The 15,212-nt window shown below is 51.9% G+C and overlaps 1 protein-coding gene across 4 annotated transcripts in view; it reads left to right on the forward strand.

The window, feature by feature from the left end:
- The first annotated feature begins 3,247 nt into the window (after nt 1-3,247).
- Nucleotides 3,248-15,212, forward strand: part of Kcnd3 (potassium voltage-gated channel subfamily D member 3) — a 222,187-nt gene continuing 210,222 nt past the window's right edge. For 2 of the 4 annotated variants that reach the window (XM_057793208.1, XM_057793211.1), the window contains exons 1-3: nt 3,883-4,452; nt 9,977-10,064; nt 10,989-12,166. In XM_057793208.1, the coding sequence (XP_057649191.1) occupies nt 11,061-12,166 (1,106 nt within the window). In that variant the 5' untranslated portion in view covers nt 3,883-4,452; nt 9,977-10,064; nt 10,989-11,060. Of the gene's footprint in view, nt 3,295-3,882; nt 4,453-9,976; nt 10,065-10,988; nt 12,167-15,212 lie in introns of those variants that run through there. The other 2 variants (XM_057793210.1, XM_057793209.1) reach the window with 2 other exon arrangements.

A 15,212-nucleotide genomic window follows, 5' to 3' on the forward strand; every position in this document is an offset into this window, starting at 1 on the left:
ATCCCAGCTGTGCATATGGGTAAGGCAGGGAGGTGGGAGCATTGTGGGCTCCTTCTTCCTGCATAAAACTGACCCCTAGGACATTGGCCTGGCAATCCCCTTTCTTTTCCCTGTCCATACAACCCTGCCTCTGTTCTTTTATTGTCTTCTGGAGATTAGGGACTCAGCTATGCCAGTGAGGTAAATTTGACACAGTCAGCTGTGGCCTGGCATTTGTATTGTCATGTGCACATTGACTTAATGTATATGCACGCACACCCGCACACGCACACAATCTGGCAGTTCTAACTCCTTCCCTAGACAGATTTCTCTGTACTTCCTATCTTGAAAAACCACCAACTGCCCAAATTTCATGCATTGTTCTAAGTATGTTCGCTATGATATTTACTGAAGTGCCACAATTCTATCATTAGACATTGTAGAGTCGAGGGAAAAAAAACAAAACAAAACCAAGGCACAGAGAGGTCAAGCATGCTCCCTAGGGTCCCACGGCTAGGTAACAGCAGAGGCAGGTTCAAACCTAATCACCATGACCTCAAAGTCTATTTTTTTTTCCTTCAAGGCTCACCGCACTCTGACAGGTATAAAGCTTGCAACCCTCAGAAGAGTCCCAACTCCAAAATGCTTGCCCAGCATGGGACAAACAGCCAAAGTAGGACAGGCACAAGGAGTGCGGGGGGTGAGAGTGACCCTTCAGGAAGCTCAAGCCAGCTTCAAAGAGCAAGTTTGAGTACAAAGAGCTGCACAGACAATAACAGCCTGGCATGTCAGCAAAGACAAAGCTGACTTCGAGCAAAGCTGTTCCTTCCTCTAACAGACGCCAGGATGACAGGCTCTGCAAACAGTGGCCAGAGCCTCGGGACTAGTGAAGAATCCTCCCTTGTGCAGCGCTTGGAAAGGACACAGACACACATACGTGCACATGTGTGCATGCACACATACACACTCAGAGTCTTCTATAGGAACACTATCTTTAAATAGAAAAGATAACCTGAAATACACCCTGAGCTTGCAGGGCACATGTACACACGCACACGCGCACTCGCACATGCACACTCACTGGGGCCAGAGTGACTGAACCAACACTTCAGCAGAGCCAGTGGTGAGACGCGCACACGCACACGCGCACACACACACACACACACGCACACTCACTGGGGCCGGAGTGACTGAACCAACACTTCAGCAGAGCCAGTGGTGAGACACGCATGCGCGCGCGCACACACACACACACACACACACACACACGCACATGCGCACGCACACTCACTGGGGCCGGAGTGACTGAACCAACACTTCAGCAGAGCCAGTGGTGAGACGCTCACACGCACACGCGCACACACACACACGCTCACACATGCACGCACACACACTCACTGGGGCCGGAGTGACTGAACCAACACTTCAGCAGAGCCAGTGGTGAGACACGCGCACGCGCGCACACACACACACACAAACGTGCACACGCACACGGGCACGCACACTCACTGGGGCCAGAGTGACTGAACCAACACTTCAGCTGAGCCAGTGGTGAGAGGAGGAAACCTAGTGCCCTGGCAGCTCCTGACTTTCAGTTCCTATTTAAAATGTCTGAATTGGGAGCATCGACAGGCTCCCAAATTAGCTTTTTAAATAGAAGCCGAGAGTTAAAGGAAAAGCGGCCGTGTCATGGGGGAAAAGCAAATGAAAAATCCCGGCCAGGCTGGGCCAGAGGCAGAGGGGGGAAGGAACCAGCAGGCATGGCTGAGGAGATTCCGGTAAGGGGTGGAGGGCGGGTACCCAAAGTCTCCTGGACAATGGCTCTCCCGTCAGCGTCTCGGGTCCAGTACCTCCTTCCTCCTCTACCTGTCCCATTTTCCTCAGCATCTGTAAACAAAACCCACACTGGCTTGAACTAGAAATCCAAGCCTCCCTTACTTTTTGCCAGTTATTGATGACAAAAAGAGCAGTTCACAGACACTTCTTAGACTAGCAGGTAGGAGCATCTGAGGGACAGGATTGGAGAAGGTGGGGCAGGGTGTCCAGTGAGTGTCCTGGCTTCAACTAGGGTTTCCAAAACCCCGGAGGGCACATGTTGTCTCATTAATAGATCACTCCAAGAGTCTACTGCTGTTCCCAGGTAACCATTTGTTTCCTGACAGTTTGGAAGACTTGACTCCGGAACTACCTTCCCACTGCAGAACAACAGCCGGAATGTAAAGGAAATCCTAACCTAGGCAGAAATAAAATTTTGAATTTCCACTGTCGGGCAGAAGGTGGAAAACCAAAGGAAAGTGTCCCTGTTGGACCAGACCATTTCAGAGACAGAGTACCTTCCCTCAGGGGTCATAGCAACTATTAAAAAGTAACAAATTAAAAAAACAAAAACAAAACCCAACATCAAAAACTCTTTTCCAAGGAGAAGAGGGAGGGAGAATCCCTGCCAGGGCCTTCCCTGAATTCTTCCTGGGTTGGCCAGGGAGTGGCAGTGTTGTTAATCATTATTACTGTATGCAAATTAGTATGCAAATCCCTCAGGGTTCTAGGACTCTTGGCAAATGCTAATAGGGTCCACGCCCACCTCCTGAAGGGCCAATTGTGCACCTTTCAGACTGACTACTTGAGGAAGCTTTGGTTAGAGTAAAAGAGCCTATGAGAAGCTCCAAGCTACCAGAGGCCCAGAGTAGCTGACACCTCAAAAACTGCTCTTCACCCTGTACTTCTGGAGCGGGCTCGGTTTGCCACAAGTCAGAAGCGCTACTCTGGACTCAGGAAGGTCTTTTCCAGCCACAGTGCATGCCCTGCCAAGTCCACTGTCACCCTTGCCGCGCATTTCGCATTTCTCTCCATTTGTGTCTCAGCATACACCTCTCCACACTTCAGAACTGCGATCCCCGAAGCCAAAGCGTTCCGGTCCCTGCAGAGGCACGAAGCTGCCTGCTTTGCGATCTCCAGGCCCGGGATTCCCAGCACCCAGGCCAGAGACACAGGGAAAGCCAGTTGGCTCAGCTGCCTGGGCAGCACTACAAACGTACCGCCCCGGTGACGGGGGGACTACTGCCTGGACACTACGCCCCATGGGCGCCCATCAAACTCCCACTCCACATCCTGGGTCGAAGTATTAAGCAATAGGGATCTTTGGGTTTCTGGAAAGGTCCGAAGGCCTGGGCCCGCACTGGGAAGATAGGAAAGTGAGAGTTCACATTCCCAAATCCTCGATCTTAATTCTGAACAACCGTGGTGGAGGACTGGAGCAAATCCCGACTATCTGGCCACGACCTCTCACTCCTGTAGGAAAGCGGCTCTGATGTGAAGGTAAAGGCAGTTTGACACCCCTGAGACCTTTCCAGCTTTGGCACATGCAGCTGACAGTTCAGGGTCAGCTTGGAAGCTTGCGCGGAGACGGGCAGAGCCTCACTAGATGACCAAGAAGAGTTGCTCTGCGGCGTGGACAGTGAATGGGAAACGGACATCCAGTTAAGTGTACACACCCCATGCGCACACACGCCGGTGTTCCCTGCTACCTCTTTCCAAGTCCCCAGCCACACACGCCCCCGAACTCACGATCACGCCGCGCGCCCAGCTCCTCCCCCACTCCCAAGCCACGCTCACCTTGCCACGCTCGCCCCATGCCCACCCTCGCCGGCACACGCGCTCACACCCGAGTCGGCGGCACACTCCACCACCACCTCCAGGCACACCCTAAGATTCCTCCACTCTCCTGGGAAGACGCACCAGGCTCTGCCTAGTCTCCCCGCCCCCCCTCCCCGCTACACCCCCCACTCACGCGAGCGCCCCTGTACACACACACACACACACACACACACACACACACACACACACCCTCGCGCAGAGTCACTCCCCCTCGCACGCCCTCGCCCTGGGCACCCTCCCGCAGCGAGGCTCCCGCGTCCTCCTCCTCGCTCCCTCCGCTGCCTGGTGGCTCTGCGCTCTCGGGCCCGGCCTGGGGCCGCTCGACCCGTGGGGGATCGGTGGGGAGCGGAGGGCGCAGCCTCGCCGCCTCCCCCGGACTCTCCTCTCCGCCCCGCCCGCGCCGCGCCCCCCACCGCCTCCTCAGGAGAGGGACCTCGGGAGAGGCAGCCCCGTGGCCGGCCCGGCTCCGCTCCGCGCGGCACCGGCAGCAGCAGCGGCGGGGGCAGGGAACAAGCGAACCGGAGCTCACGAGCCCGAGAGCGGAGCGGCTAGGCGGGGAGGGGACGCGCTGCCGAGCTGGGGCTGGAGCGGCGGTGGCGGCGGCGACGGCTGGGGAAGGACGGCCCCCCGGACGGACCGACGCACGAACCGACCGAGTGAGGGAGGGACGAGCGAGACTTCGCCGGCGAGGAGGAGCCGCCCGAGCGGCGGCTGCTGGGCGCTTCCCCGCGCTGCTGGGCGCTCTGCGCCTCGGCGGCCCCCCGGCCGCAGCTTCCTCGCGCGCGCGGGGCGCGGGGCCTGGGGCTGGCTTCGGCGAAGGTAAGAGGGAAGCGACCGAGCCTTCGGGAGCCAGCGAGTGCGAGGAGCGCTGCTCCCACGCCTGTTGCTCCAGCTGCCCACGCGGCACCCTCCCACTCCCGCGCCCGGGTGGGTGGGCGCTGGGTCGCCGGAAGGATTGGGGGTGGGGCCGTGACCGTGGGGGAGCAGGCAGCGGGCCTGGGGGCGTTGGTTCCCTTGGCTGCGGAGCCACCTCTGGGCACCCAGGCTCTGAGAGGTTTGGGGGTGGGGGTGTGAACCTCTGCCCTCTTGCCATTGGCCTGCCTTCCCTTGCTGGGTGCCAGAAGCAGCGCCCCGGGATCTGTCTGCAGGTGGCGACGGTTTGCTCCGTCCCTGCTCTTTGTGAGCCTGCTCTTTAGGAGAGAAATGGCTGAGAGTGGAAGCTGGGAGCCGTTTGGGGCGCTTCGCAAAGTTCTCCAGCCAGCGAGCCTGTGGTGCGCCTGCCAGAGGCTGGGGGCTGGTCCAGCTGGTCCTGCCTGTCACATCTTCCACCCTGTGGACCCTAGGAAAGGTCTCTGAAGTGTTATGAACGGCCTCAGAGAAGGGGTTTCAAAGACTCTTTTTCTTTACAAGGTGTTTACACAGGGGATGGGCAGAGAAGTTACCTAGAATCAACTAAATTCCTGCACTTGCTTAGTGCTGGCATTTTATTCGGCCTACGGTATTCTCCTTTCATTCGGGGGCAGCCTTGATAAGTCAGCAACAGGCTGAGGTTCCAGACCTGAAATCAAGGCAAAGAGAAGTCTCCGTGTATTTGACGGAGCCTCTGAACTTTCACAGGGGGATAGACACAATGCAATCCGTAATCAGGTTTTACAGAGTCGTCATGCATTCATGAATCGATGCATTACTTACTCTTACTTCAAGGGAGTCTGAATGTTTATCTAAGAGAAAGGGGCTTCTGGGCGTTCATTCAGTGCAAAGCATGTGTACATTTGCCCATGTGGACACATACTGGCCGGCAGAAAGGAGTTGATGTGTTTAGTTTTTCGTGGTGCTTCTTGAATGCTATAAGACTCCAGAGGAGGAAGGATTAGCAACTTGCTCCCTTTTGCTGTTGAGAAGGCTGAAACAAAAAGAGTTCGGAGGAAACTGCCCTGGCCGTCCTAGGAGTGGCACTGTGGAGAAGGCGATCTGTGTGTCCTAGGCCCATGCCCCAAGGATCTCCAGCTTGGTTCCCGCACCCATTTCATACCTAACAAAATCACACCAACAGACGCAGGGCAGACTCCCTGGGAGCGTGAACCGGTCCCTCAGACCAGCTCCAGTTTCTGGAGGCTCTCTCCTGAGGTCATTGAAGGGCAGATCTTGGTGGTGTGACATTTTTGCAGTTTTTTCATCTGTGCTCAGGTGAGGTATCAGACCCCAGGAAGAGAGGTCTGCCCCCTTTTGATCCTCTGCCTCCAAAACCGAAGCTGTTTAGCAGGGCAGCTGACTTTTTAAAGCAAGATAAAGTGGTTTCTTTTTCCAAGATTTTTCTGCGATCGTCATTTCTGAGTTTTCCTGGTTTTTAATCTCCCTCCTGCATCTCTCCCTTACCCCACTGCTGAGTCTTTCCCACTGTCGAATTCTTTTGCCACAAACAAAAATAGCTTCAGAGTTTTCATTTGTAAGGCATCCACGTCCTAGTAAAACCGTGGTATGGGAGGTGTGTGCGGTGTCATTGGCTGGAAATGGGGCCGCACTGTCGTGCCTGTTGCAGGGTCCATACCCAGGCAAGCTCCAAGAGGCGCTGGCACTGTTAGCGGTGAGTGTTGCATCGACAGCCTTCAGAAGTCCTGTTTGAGCCAGGTCATCCCTACAGGGTTGTGTGGTGGGTGTGGCTGGTATGGGCTCGGGCATGGTGTCTGGTGGGATGGTTGTCCTCTTCCAGACTCAGACGTGTACGGCATATGACCATGCGCACACACATACGAAGGCACACAAAAAGTGGCAAAAGGGTAATTGCTATTTTCTTGGTACTTTTAACCAGAAGGATGGGTTCTGAGTCTCTGGAGACAGTCTGGCACTTGCATGACCTTCTTGAGAAAGGTGGTTCTGGATTATTAGACAGGGTAAAAGTTCACCCTTGAGACAAGAGACTTCAGGATAGATAGGGAGGGGATTAGTGTTGCCTCTCTCTGAACTTTCGGTTATCCATCAGAAAGCAGATTGTGCATTACTCGTGGCCTTGGAAAAGAAGAATTGACTCAGTGAAGAGGGTGAGGGATGGAGCTCAGGGCCGTGTGTCTGGCTGACAAGGTTCTCCAGGGTACCTCCTGAATCCGCAATCTCTTAATCTTTGCCATTTGAACCCCTGCCAGGGCCCATCTCTTTGATAAGGCAGGGATGTTAGGGGTCATGAGTCAAGGGGCCAGCAAGGACCTGAAGCCTTAGCCCTCTTTCCTTCCTAGGAGGGTGAGGGGATTTCTGTGGGCAGACTAGGCCTTGGATTGCCTTGGGTTCCAACTGATGCAGGTTGTGTGTCCTGTTCTGGGCACCAGCCTCATCAGGAATTCCCAGAACTCCCTCTGCTGAGATGAGGCTCAGGCTAATTGCATCCCCACAGCAACCAAGCCAGATGCTCTACTTCCCGCTCTGCATGGGCAGCCGTCATGAGGCTGTCTCAGAGAGACAGGAGATGGAGCGTCTGTGTCCTGGATCCAGGAGAACATTTGAATCAAAAGGTCCTCCTTCACTTTCTCTTTAGGCTCTCGTGTTACAGACGAAGATTCTGAACCCAGAAAGTTAACGGTGGCTTGCTTTCAAAAGTTAAGGGTAGTACTAAAACAGACGGAAAGGTCCCTGGAGCCTGCGCTCTCGGCTGCCTACTTCTTCTAAGGGAACATTAGGATTGGGCTGTACCTAGTTCAGGGAATCCATTTGACAGGGAGCCAGACAATGGTCTGGTTTGAAAACCATCCAACCCTATATGTATTAATTAACTTAACCACTTGGAAGGAAACTTCTGAGGCTTCGACATTTTTTCCTGTCACCAATAGGCAAAAACATCACGGGTTTTTTTTGTGGGAGTAAACTAGACGTTCTATGATGTGGAAAGGTGCCTTGGATAGTGCATGACCTGAGTCAGAATCAGAACTATCTATAACTAATGTTTAGCTTATCTTCGTTTCCCAGGCCCTCACCCCTTGGAAACCTAGCTAAGTATACACTGGGGAGGGGGTGGGGGGCAGGGGTCTCTCCTGGTCCAAAGAAAACACAGTTCATTGTAAGGGCGAATGCTTTGAAGACAACTATGCAATGCAGAGTGTGTTTCTGAATCGTCTCTCAACGGTGTGTGGATTACCTGCTGTCGCGGATGAATGACCTCCACTCTCCTCCCTTCCCTCAGTTCCTATAATCAAGGGCTCATCAGACCCGTGCTGTTTTTCTATCCTCAAAGCAGTGACATCTATAGGAAACGGCATTGTCATTCTCTTTGTCTTCTGCAGCATCTAAACAACCTTTCAGGAAGAGAGGCACTTACGAAGATCCCCCCCCCAGCATGTAGATGGGGAAACTGAGGCAGAAATCAACTCCTCAAGGACACTTATCTAACCTACAATGAGTCTGCAGACACTTAATTCTCAGGATTTCAATTCAGCTCTGTCTTCAGAGTTTACTGTTTAGAGAGAGAACAGCCACCCTTGACAGCCCCAGGAAACAGCAGCAAGGCATAGAGTTAAACAGAGAGCGCAAGCAGCATAAGCCAAATAGCGGTCCTGGCTCGGGTACCTGCTCAAGCACTACATACACTATTGCTATTTGCTGGGCTAGATGGAAAGCCTTTGCCCTGAAAGATCTTTGTGGTTCCCAGGGAATGTCCTGCCTAGCGTGACTCCCAACCAGTTCTGACTATTTATTAATCATTTAGGAAGTCACAGCCACTCCTTAGCTCTCATTTTCCTTATGTGCAAGATGAGGACTACAGTGGTGTCTACTTCAAAAGCAGGGGTTGTTTTGGTGACTTGATGGAAACCGTCCATGAGTGCATAAGGTACGGGAGCCTGGTGTGGTCAGTGCTCAGTCATCCATTCAAGGTCAAATCCCGGACCTGTGTTTCAGGGTTATCAGAATGCTAGGTATCGATAGGCCTTAGATTCTCTTATTCATGAAATGAAAGGCATCATAGACGCTTCTGACTGGGGTTGCTTTGAGGATGAAATGAGATAGCCACGGGAGACAGTGCAATACCTTGCATTGAGTATCTGGCCATTTCTTACTGTTGATACCACCACTGTTAATGAAAGGGATAGAAAGCACCTGTAATCCAAACTTGGCATGGCAGGTGCTTGAACAGAGAGGCAGAGTGCAGAGAGCCTAAAGGAAGGAGAGTCTTGGGAGAAGAGAAAGCATCATCAAGAAGAAGAACAGGTAGGATTTTAATGAGTGGAGGGACAGGGGAGATACTCCAGAGACAGATATCCAGGGTTTGTTTGTGAGCCCGTCTCTGCTCTTGTTGTTGGAGGCCAGGGAGGTACCTGGACTGCCTAGCTGATATGTTAAGCTGGGTCCCTGGATGAAGGTGCTGGAATGTCAGGCCAAGGAGTTAGGGTTTTATTTCACAGGCTACAGAGTGAAGCCCAATCAGAAACTTGCTCTAAGGAGATTGCTCTGAGTAGAATGAATTCCAAGGAAAAGGGAGGAATGTAGGAATGGGGAGGGGAGAGTGAAACCAGAATGCCGGCAGGAGGGAGGACCAAGGGAGCCAATCTTTCATGGTGTTTCATTATTTGGCAATCCTTGGAATAGAGTACAAAAAACATGGTCAGGTGCTGGGTGGTGGTGGTGCATGCCTTTAATCCCAGCCCCCGGAAGGCAGAGGCAGGCGGATCTCTGTGAGTTCAAGGCCAGCCTGGTCTACAGAGCAAGTTCCAGGACAGCCAGGTTTCCATAGAGAAACCTTGTCTTGAAAAACTAAAACTAAAACAAACCATGGCCAGGGTAAGTGGCCTAGGGTGAGGGATGCTGTAGGCAGGAGGTGAAGAGCAGCATTCGGGATGGAGAGAATGTAAGCTTTTCTGTCTCAGAGGTATCCGGGTAGGAAAGACCAGTAGCAGCTCAGGAGCAAAAGCATCATCAGAGAGAGCCTGGAGAAGCGGGTGAAGTGGCATTCCTGGAGAGAGGAAGGCCAAAGTTCATCACAAGTCTGTGTAATAAGTCACCCAACTCCAAAACCAGGCCGACAAACAACACCACAGACTCCCAAAGTCACCTCTGCCTCGTTGATTTCAATACAGAAATAAACCAAGTGCGTTCTAGAGAATCCAAATAACTGAGCTAGGATTTGGCTCTGCGCAGTGCGATCAGTTTAGGATTAGTGGAGTTGAGTGTGCCAACCCCAAACAATTTCCCGTCACTGTTACGTGTGTTTCTGTGTCACCACATGGCTTCCCACAGATGGTATACATTTGGGGATTGCAGAGTCATTTCACTATCATCTTTAAAAAGCCAAATCTGGGAAGGTAAATCTGCTTCCCCAAGCCAAATATAGTTCTCCATGCCATTGTTCCCTCCATCCTCACAGGTGATAGGGAATGTGGTGCACAGAGCTGCGCATGAGGGGCAAGGGTGCCCAGCCCTGAAGAAGCTTCGAAGGGTGCAGTAGAGGACAGGTGAGGGAGCCTGGCATGGGATGGTGTGTTGTTATATAATGGGGAACTCTGGGTTCTGGGCAGATGGAGACAGGAGGCGAGGGAGCTAGGGAAGGCAGTGAGCGTGGCTCAGCTTGCTCTGGGGTGGGAGAGGGACAGTGTGGAAGTCAGGTGGACCAAGAACCCAAGAATGCCTTCATTTGGTTGAGAGAGAGAGAGAGACACGGTACAACCTCACAACCATTCCCTGTCTGTTCATCGTGCTTCTGACGGCTGCAATTGGACAGTAGGTTGCTAGGGCAAGGATCCAGGCCGAGCATCCTCAAGAGTAAGTAGCAATTTGCCAGTGAAAGCTTTCTCCAAGGGAGTCAGAGGGAGAACTTCACTGGGCTCTTGGCTTGCTGGGGTCCCCCACCTTGACAGAATTTTCTAAACCCAGCCTCAGTCTCCTTCCCACCAGGGAGAAATAGAAAGGATGTGTTTACTTGATCTCCTTCATTGGCACCCCAATTTCTGATTACCCCGGTGGATGAAGAGTGAAATAAAAATTAGCATGTTTATCCCACTTTTAAATTCGTTTAATGAGAACTCATTTACCCTCTCCCAATTTAAATTCGCAATAACACCCATAACCTTTCAGAGCTAATTATTACCCATCTTCCCAGATCTCCCTGTTAAAGGCTTTCCTTCCCAAGTACTCCTGGACCCCGCCCCACCCCCACCCCAGCTTGACACTTTATCAGTCAGCTGCCTCTGATGAACTGGCCCTTTGCACAGCCCCTGTGAGGTACTATCCTTGCATCACTATCAGAGTTCCCTATTTGGGTGCTTTCAGTTTTATCTTGCCTTGGAGGCTTGCTGTTTCACTCAATGACCCTCCCCTTGTCCCATCCTCCAACAATCAAAGAAGACTCAGCTCTTTCTCTGATCTTTCCTATCCCCCAGGGGTCACTGAACTAACTTCAAGCTGGTGTGCACAGTGTCTGAGCAGCTACCAGCCCAAAAGCTGGAGTCACCATGGCGGCGGGAGTTGCAGCCTGGCTGCCTTTTGCCCGGGCTGCAGCCATTGGGTGGATGCCAGTGGCCAATTGCCCCATGCCCCTCGCTCCAGCAGACAAGAACAAGCGGCAAGACGAGCTGATCGTCCTCAATGTGAGCGGAAGACGGTTCCAGACCTGGAGGACCACTCTGGAGCGCTACCCCGACACCCTGCTTGGTAGCACAGAGAAAGAGTTCTTCTTTAATGAGGACACCAAGGAGTACTTCTTTGACCGCGACCCAGAAGTGTTCCGCTGCGTGCTCAACTTCTACCGCACGGGGAAACTGCACTACCCGCGCTACGAGTGCATCTCTGCCTACGACGATGAGTTGGCCTTCTATGGCATCCTCCCTGAGATCATTGGGGACTGCTGCTATGAGGAGTACAAAGACCGCAAGCGGGAGAATGCGGAGCGGCTCATGGACGACAATGACTCTGAGAATAACCAGGAGTCCATGCCCTCGCTCAGCTTCCGCCAGACCATGTGGCGGGCATTCGAGAACCCACACACCAGCACCCTGGCCCTGGTCTTCTACTACGTGACTGGTTTCTTCATTGCTGTCTCAGTCATCACCAACGTGGTGGAGACGGTGCCATGCGGCACGGTGCCAGGGAGCAAGGAGCTGCCATGTGGAGAACGCTACTCGGTAGCCTTCTTCTGCCTGGACACTGCCTGCGTTATGATCTTCACGGTGGAGTACCTCCTCCGGCTTTTCGCGGCACCCAGTCGATACCGTTTCATTCGCAGTGTGATGAGCATCATCGACGTGGTGGCCATCATGCCCTATTACATCGGCCTGGTCATGACCAACAATGAGGATGTATCTGGGGCCTTTGTCACGCTCCGGGTCTTCCGTGTCTTCAGGATCTTCAAGTTCTCCCGACACTCCCAGGGCCTACGGATCCTGGGCTACACCCTGAAGAGCTGTGCCTCGGAACTGGGCTTTCTCCTCTTCTCCCTCACCATGGCCATAATCATCTTTGCCACTGTGATGTTTTATGCCGAGAAGGGCTCCTCTGCCAGCAAATTCACAAGCATCCCTGCATCTTTCTGGTACACCATCGTCACCATGACTACACTGGGGTAAGTCGGTGTCACTGGCCTGCCTAGGGTGAAGTTGGATTGGTTGATCACAAAGCTTTAGGTGGTGTATCACGATTGAGGGGAGGAGGTTTGGAGACAAAAGTCCTTCACTCAACTCTTGGAAACCAGGGGAGTGGAGCAGACAGAAAAGGAACGAGTGATTTGTTTGTGGGTGGTGACTTGATCTGAGTTGATTCTATTGGGGCAGGGTGAGGCATGTGTTTTATAAAACATGGGAAATTAAGTCACTATGTCTTTCCTCAAGCAGTGTGGTGTGTGTGATGGCAGGGTGGAGTGTCTCTAAGAACTGTGCAGGGAAGGAAGACAGAGCAGGCGGGTGGTGGGGCAGAAGGCTGGGAGAAGTTGGGTGAATGATACGCAATCTGCACATGCAGATCCCTTCCTGCATTGCTCCTTGGTAGCATAGTTGCAAGCTGCTTTCTCTTCTGCCTCATTTTTCTCTTTTGCTGCCACAGACACTCATGGGTTCAGTAGCTCTTATTAGAATTTCTCCCAATGACCCTGATTTGGGGATTTTTTTTGCAGAGCAAGGCACCAGTTTCTTTTTTTCTCACTAAAGGAGGAGCAGGCTTGTTTTTATCAACTGGAGACAGAAGGGGAATGACCCAGCCTACTTGTGTGCTGGCCAGACAGCACTATCTTCAGAGGGAGAGACAAGTGCTCAGTGCGGTGCGAACTCGGGTGCGAACTCGGGCGACATTTCCCTTCCAGATCTCTGAGTCCTCCACTCCACTGAGGTCACAAAAATACATTTATGGTGCTGGTGTGTGAAGCTTTCCATTAGACAAAGGGGTCCCAGGAAGGAGATTAAAGCCTTCATCCTAACAGGATTAGAGAAAAATAAAGGCAGATTTATGGAGACATAGATTTCAGAGGGGTTCTGCCTCAGCCTCAGAGACGAATGAAAAATCCCTCCACAATTCATACGCCGGCTCTAGATTTGCTTAGAAAAGGAAGCATTATATTGCTGATGGAGAATTCATGAAGCTTTTTATTTGGTCTTTGACAATTCAGTTGGTGGCATCCTGGTAATTCAATTTTTTTTTCCTAGCTGAAACCCTGTTGTGGTGATATAGGTTTATTCCATAGTGCTGCATGTGCTCATTGGGACCAGCTGAGCAGGTGATTGGCTCTTCTAAAGTGATTGCATTTGTCGTTCTGCCACAGGAGAGGAGCAGGGAGGAGCAAGGGATGTCACCGTCCATTTGTGATGGCTATGTTTGATCCAGGCATTCATTCCCTTTACCTCTGTCTGTCGAAAGAAAACTATACAGCCATTCTTCCAAACACCACACACACACACTCACACCATACATCATGCATACACAGGCGAACACACGCCCACATATGTGCTCATCAAATAACTAGCTGCCCACCAGAGTGAATGTCTAACTCAGACTGTGCCTTTCTTGGATCAAATGGCAGATGTGAGCTTTGGGCACCATGAGATATTTGGGATAAAGTGACCTAGGGACTTGGCTTCATGTTTGTTCCTTCTATGCAGACCCTACCCATCCTTCACCTTCCTAAAGAAACCCAGGTATCTCATCACAAACCTCAAGCATGATCCTGATGGGGGATCTATGACTCCCCAGTTGCCTCTTGATGGGACTCGTGACCCCAAAGGGAGGAACTTGTATTGCGATAAATACTAGGCAGATTGATGGGTGTCAGAATTAAAATGGGATCAATAGGAGCGCCACTGGCCATCTGCCCATTAATTTTTATTAGTAGTATAATAGCATCTGGGTGTCTACTGCGTGTCAGCAGTGTGCTGAGCACTTCGCATATATTATCTTTAAGTCCTCTCAGCAGCCTTGCAAGGTAGGAGAAGTTCTGTACTCTTTAAAGATACAGAAGGTGAGGCTCAGAGGGAGTCAGTAAATTTCCCAGAGTCACAGCTGATTTTCAAATACCGCTATACACCTTCAATGTCCTTTCTCCTTGTCCCATGTCCCACTATCCCCGCTCCATCGTGGCCTCCAGTAGAAGCCAGACTTGGGGCTTATTACTTTTTTAGATGACCTCTGAATGTGATATTCCATTCTAGTCACATGATTGGTCAAGAAAGCATCAGCTTGGTGAGTATTGTGTGCCAGGCACTATCTTGGGCGTGCAGAGACTTTACCCGTCACACATTTCCTTCTAGACAGACCAGAAGACTGCATTGGAGATCAATGGCTGTTTTCATAGCTAAACTTGGGATTTTACTGCTAGTTTTACTGTGGGGTAATGGTTGATTTCTTTCAGTGTTCAGCATCAGGGGGTGGGGTAGGCAGTGTTGGCCTCTCGTTTATTTTCTCAGAGGTAGAGCAGGGTGCCGGAAGACTGCAGGAGAAGGCACGGGAGGAGGAAAAGACTCTGCCCACACTGGGCACAGGTGTGGCTCCCTTGCGAGCCCTGAACCTCCTCACTCCACCCCCAAGTGATTAACAGGCTTGGCTCTCTGTCCCAATACATTGAAATGTCTAGCTTCCGAGAGGCAACTAAACGGGCCAGAAAGGAAGCCTTTATTTAGTCTTCTCTTTCTTCTATGCAGACAAGTTACAAGACAGCAGTCTCGTTTCCTTCCTTCCACTCTGACCGTAGCTCCGTGCTAGATTAAGCTACTTTGACTTTGACCTGAGCTGGCGGTTGGCACCATTACCTGGCTCGTTTGTTTAGTTCTACATAGCAGGTGCTTGGCAAAATGCATTTTAATGGAGGGGTCAGTGTAAATGGGGCACTTTCCTCATTTACTTGGCCTGATATTGTCCTCAGTCTCTTCTAGATGTATCTGTCCTTTCTTGAGAGTAAATTGAATATTTGAGCCTGCAGCCCTGCAGCAACTCCAGCCCTGGATGCTGTGTCTCAGCTCTGCTGCTCTGGGAGACAGGAGAGCAGACTTGACTGATCTGTCCACTGAGATGCTACAGGACCACATGCAGCTTCTTGCCCTTACTAGGGGACTTTCTAGCTCAACGCTGGAACGTTTTCCCTCTCTCCTGGCTGGCTTCTATCCAAACCACATTCACTGGATAGTTTT

This window comes from Chionomys nivalis, chromosome 18, assembly GCF_950005125.1.
Source record: "Chionomys nivalis chromosome 18, mChiNiv1.1, whole genome shotgun sequence".
In the NCBI taxonomy this organism is placed as follows: Eukaryota; Metazoa; Chordata; class Mammalia; order Rodentia; family Cricetidae; genus Chionomys; species Chionomys nivalis.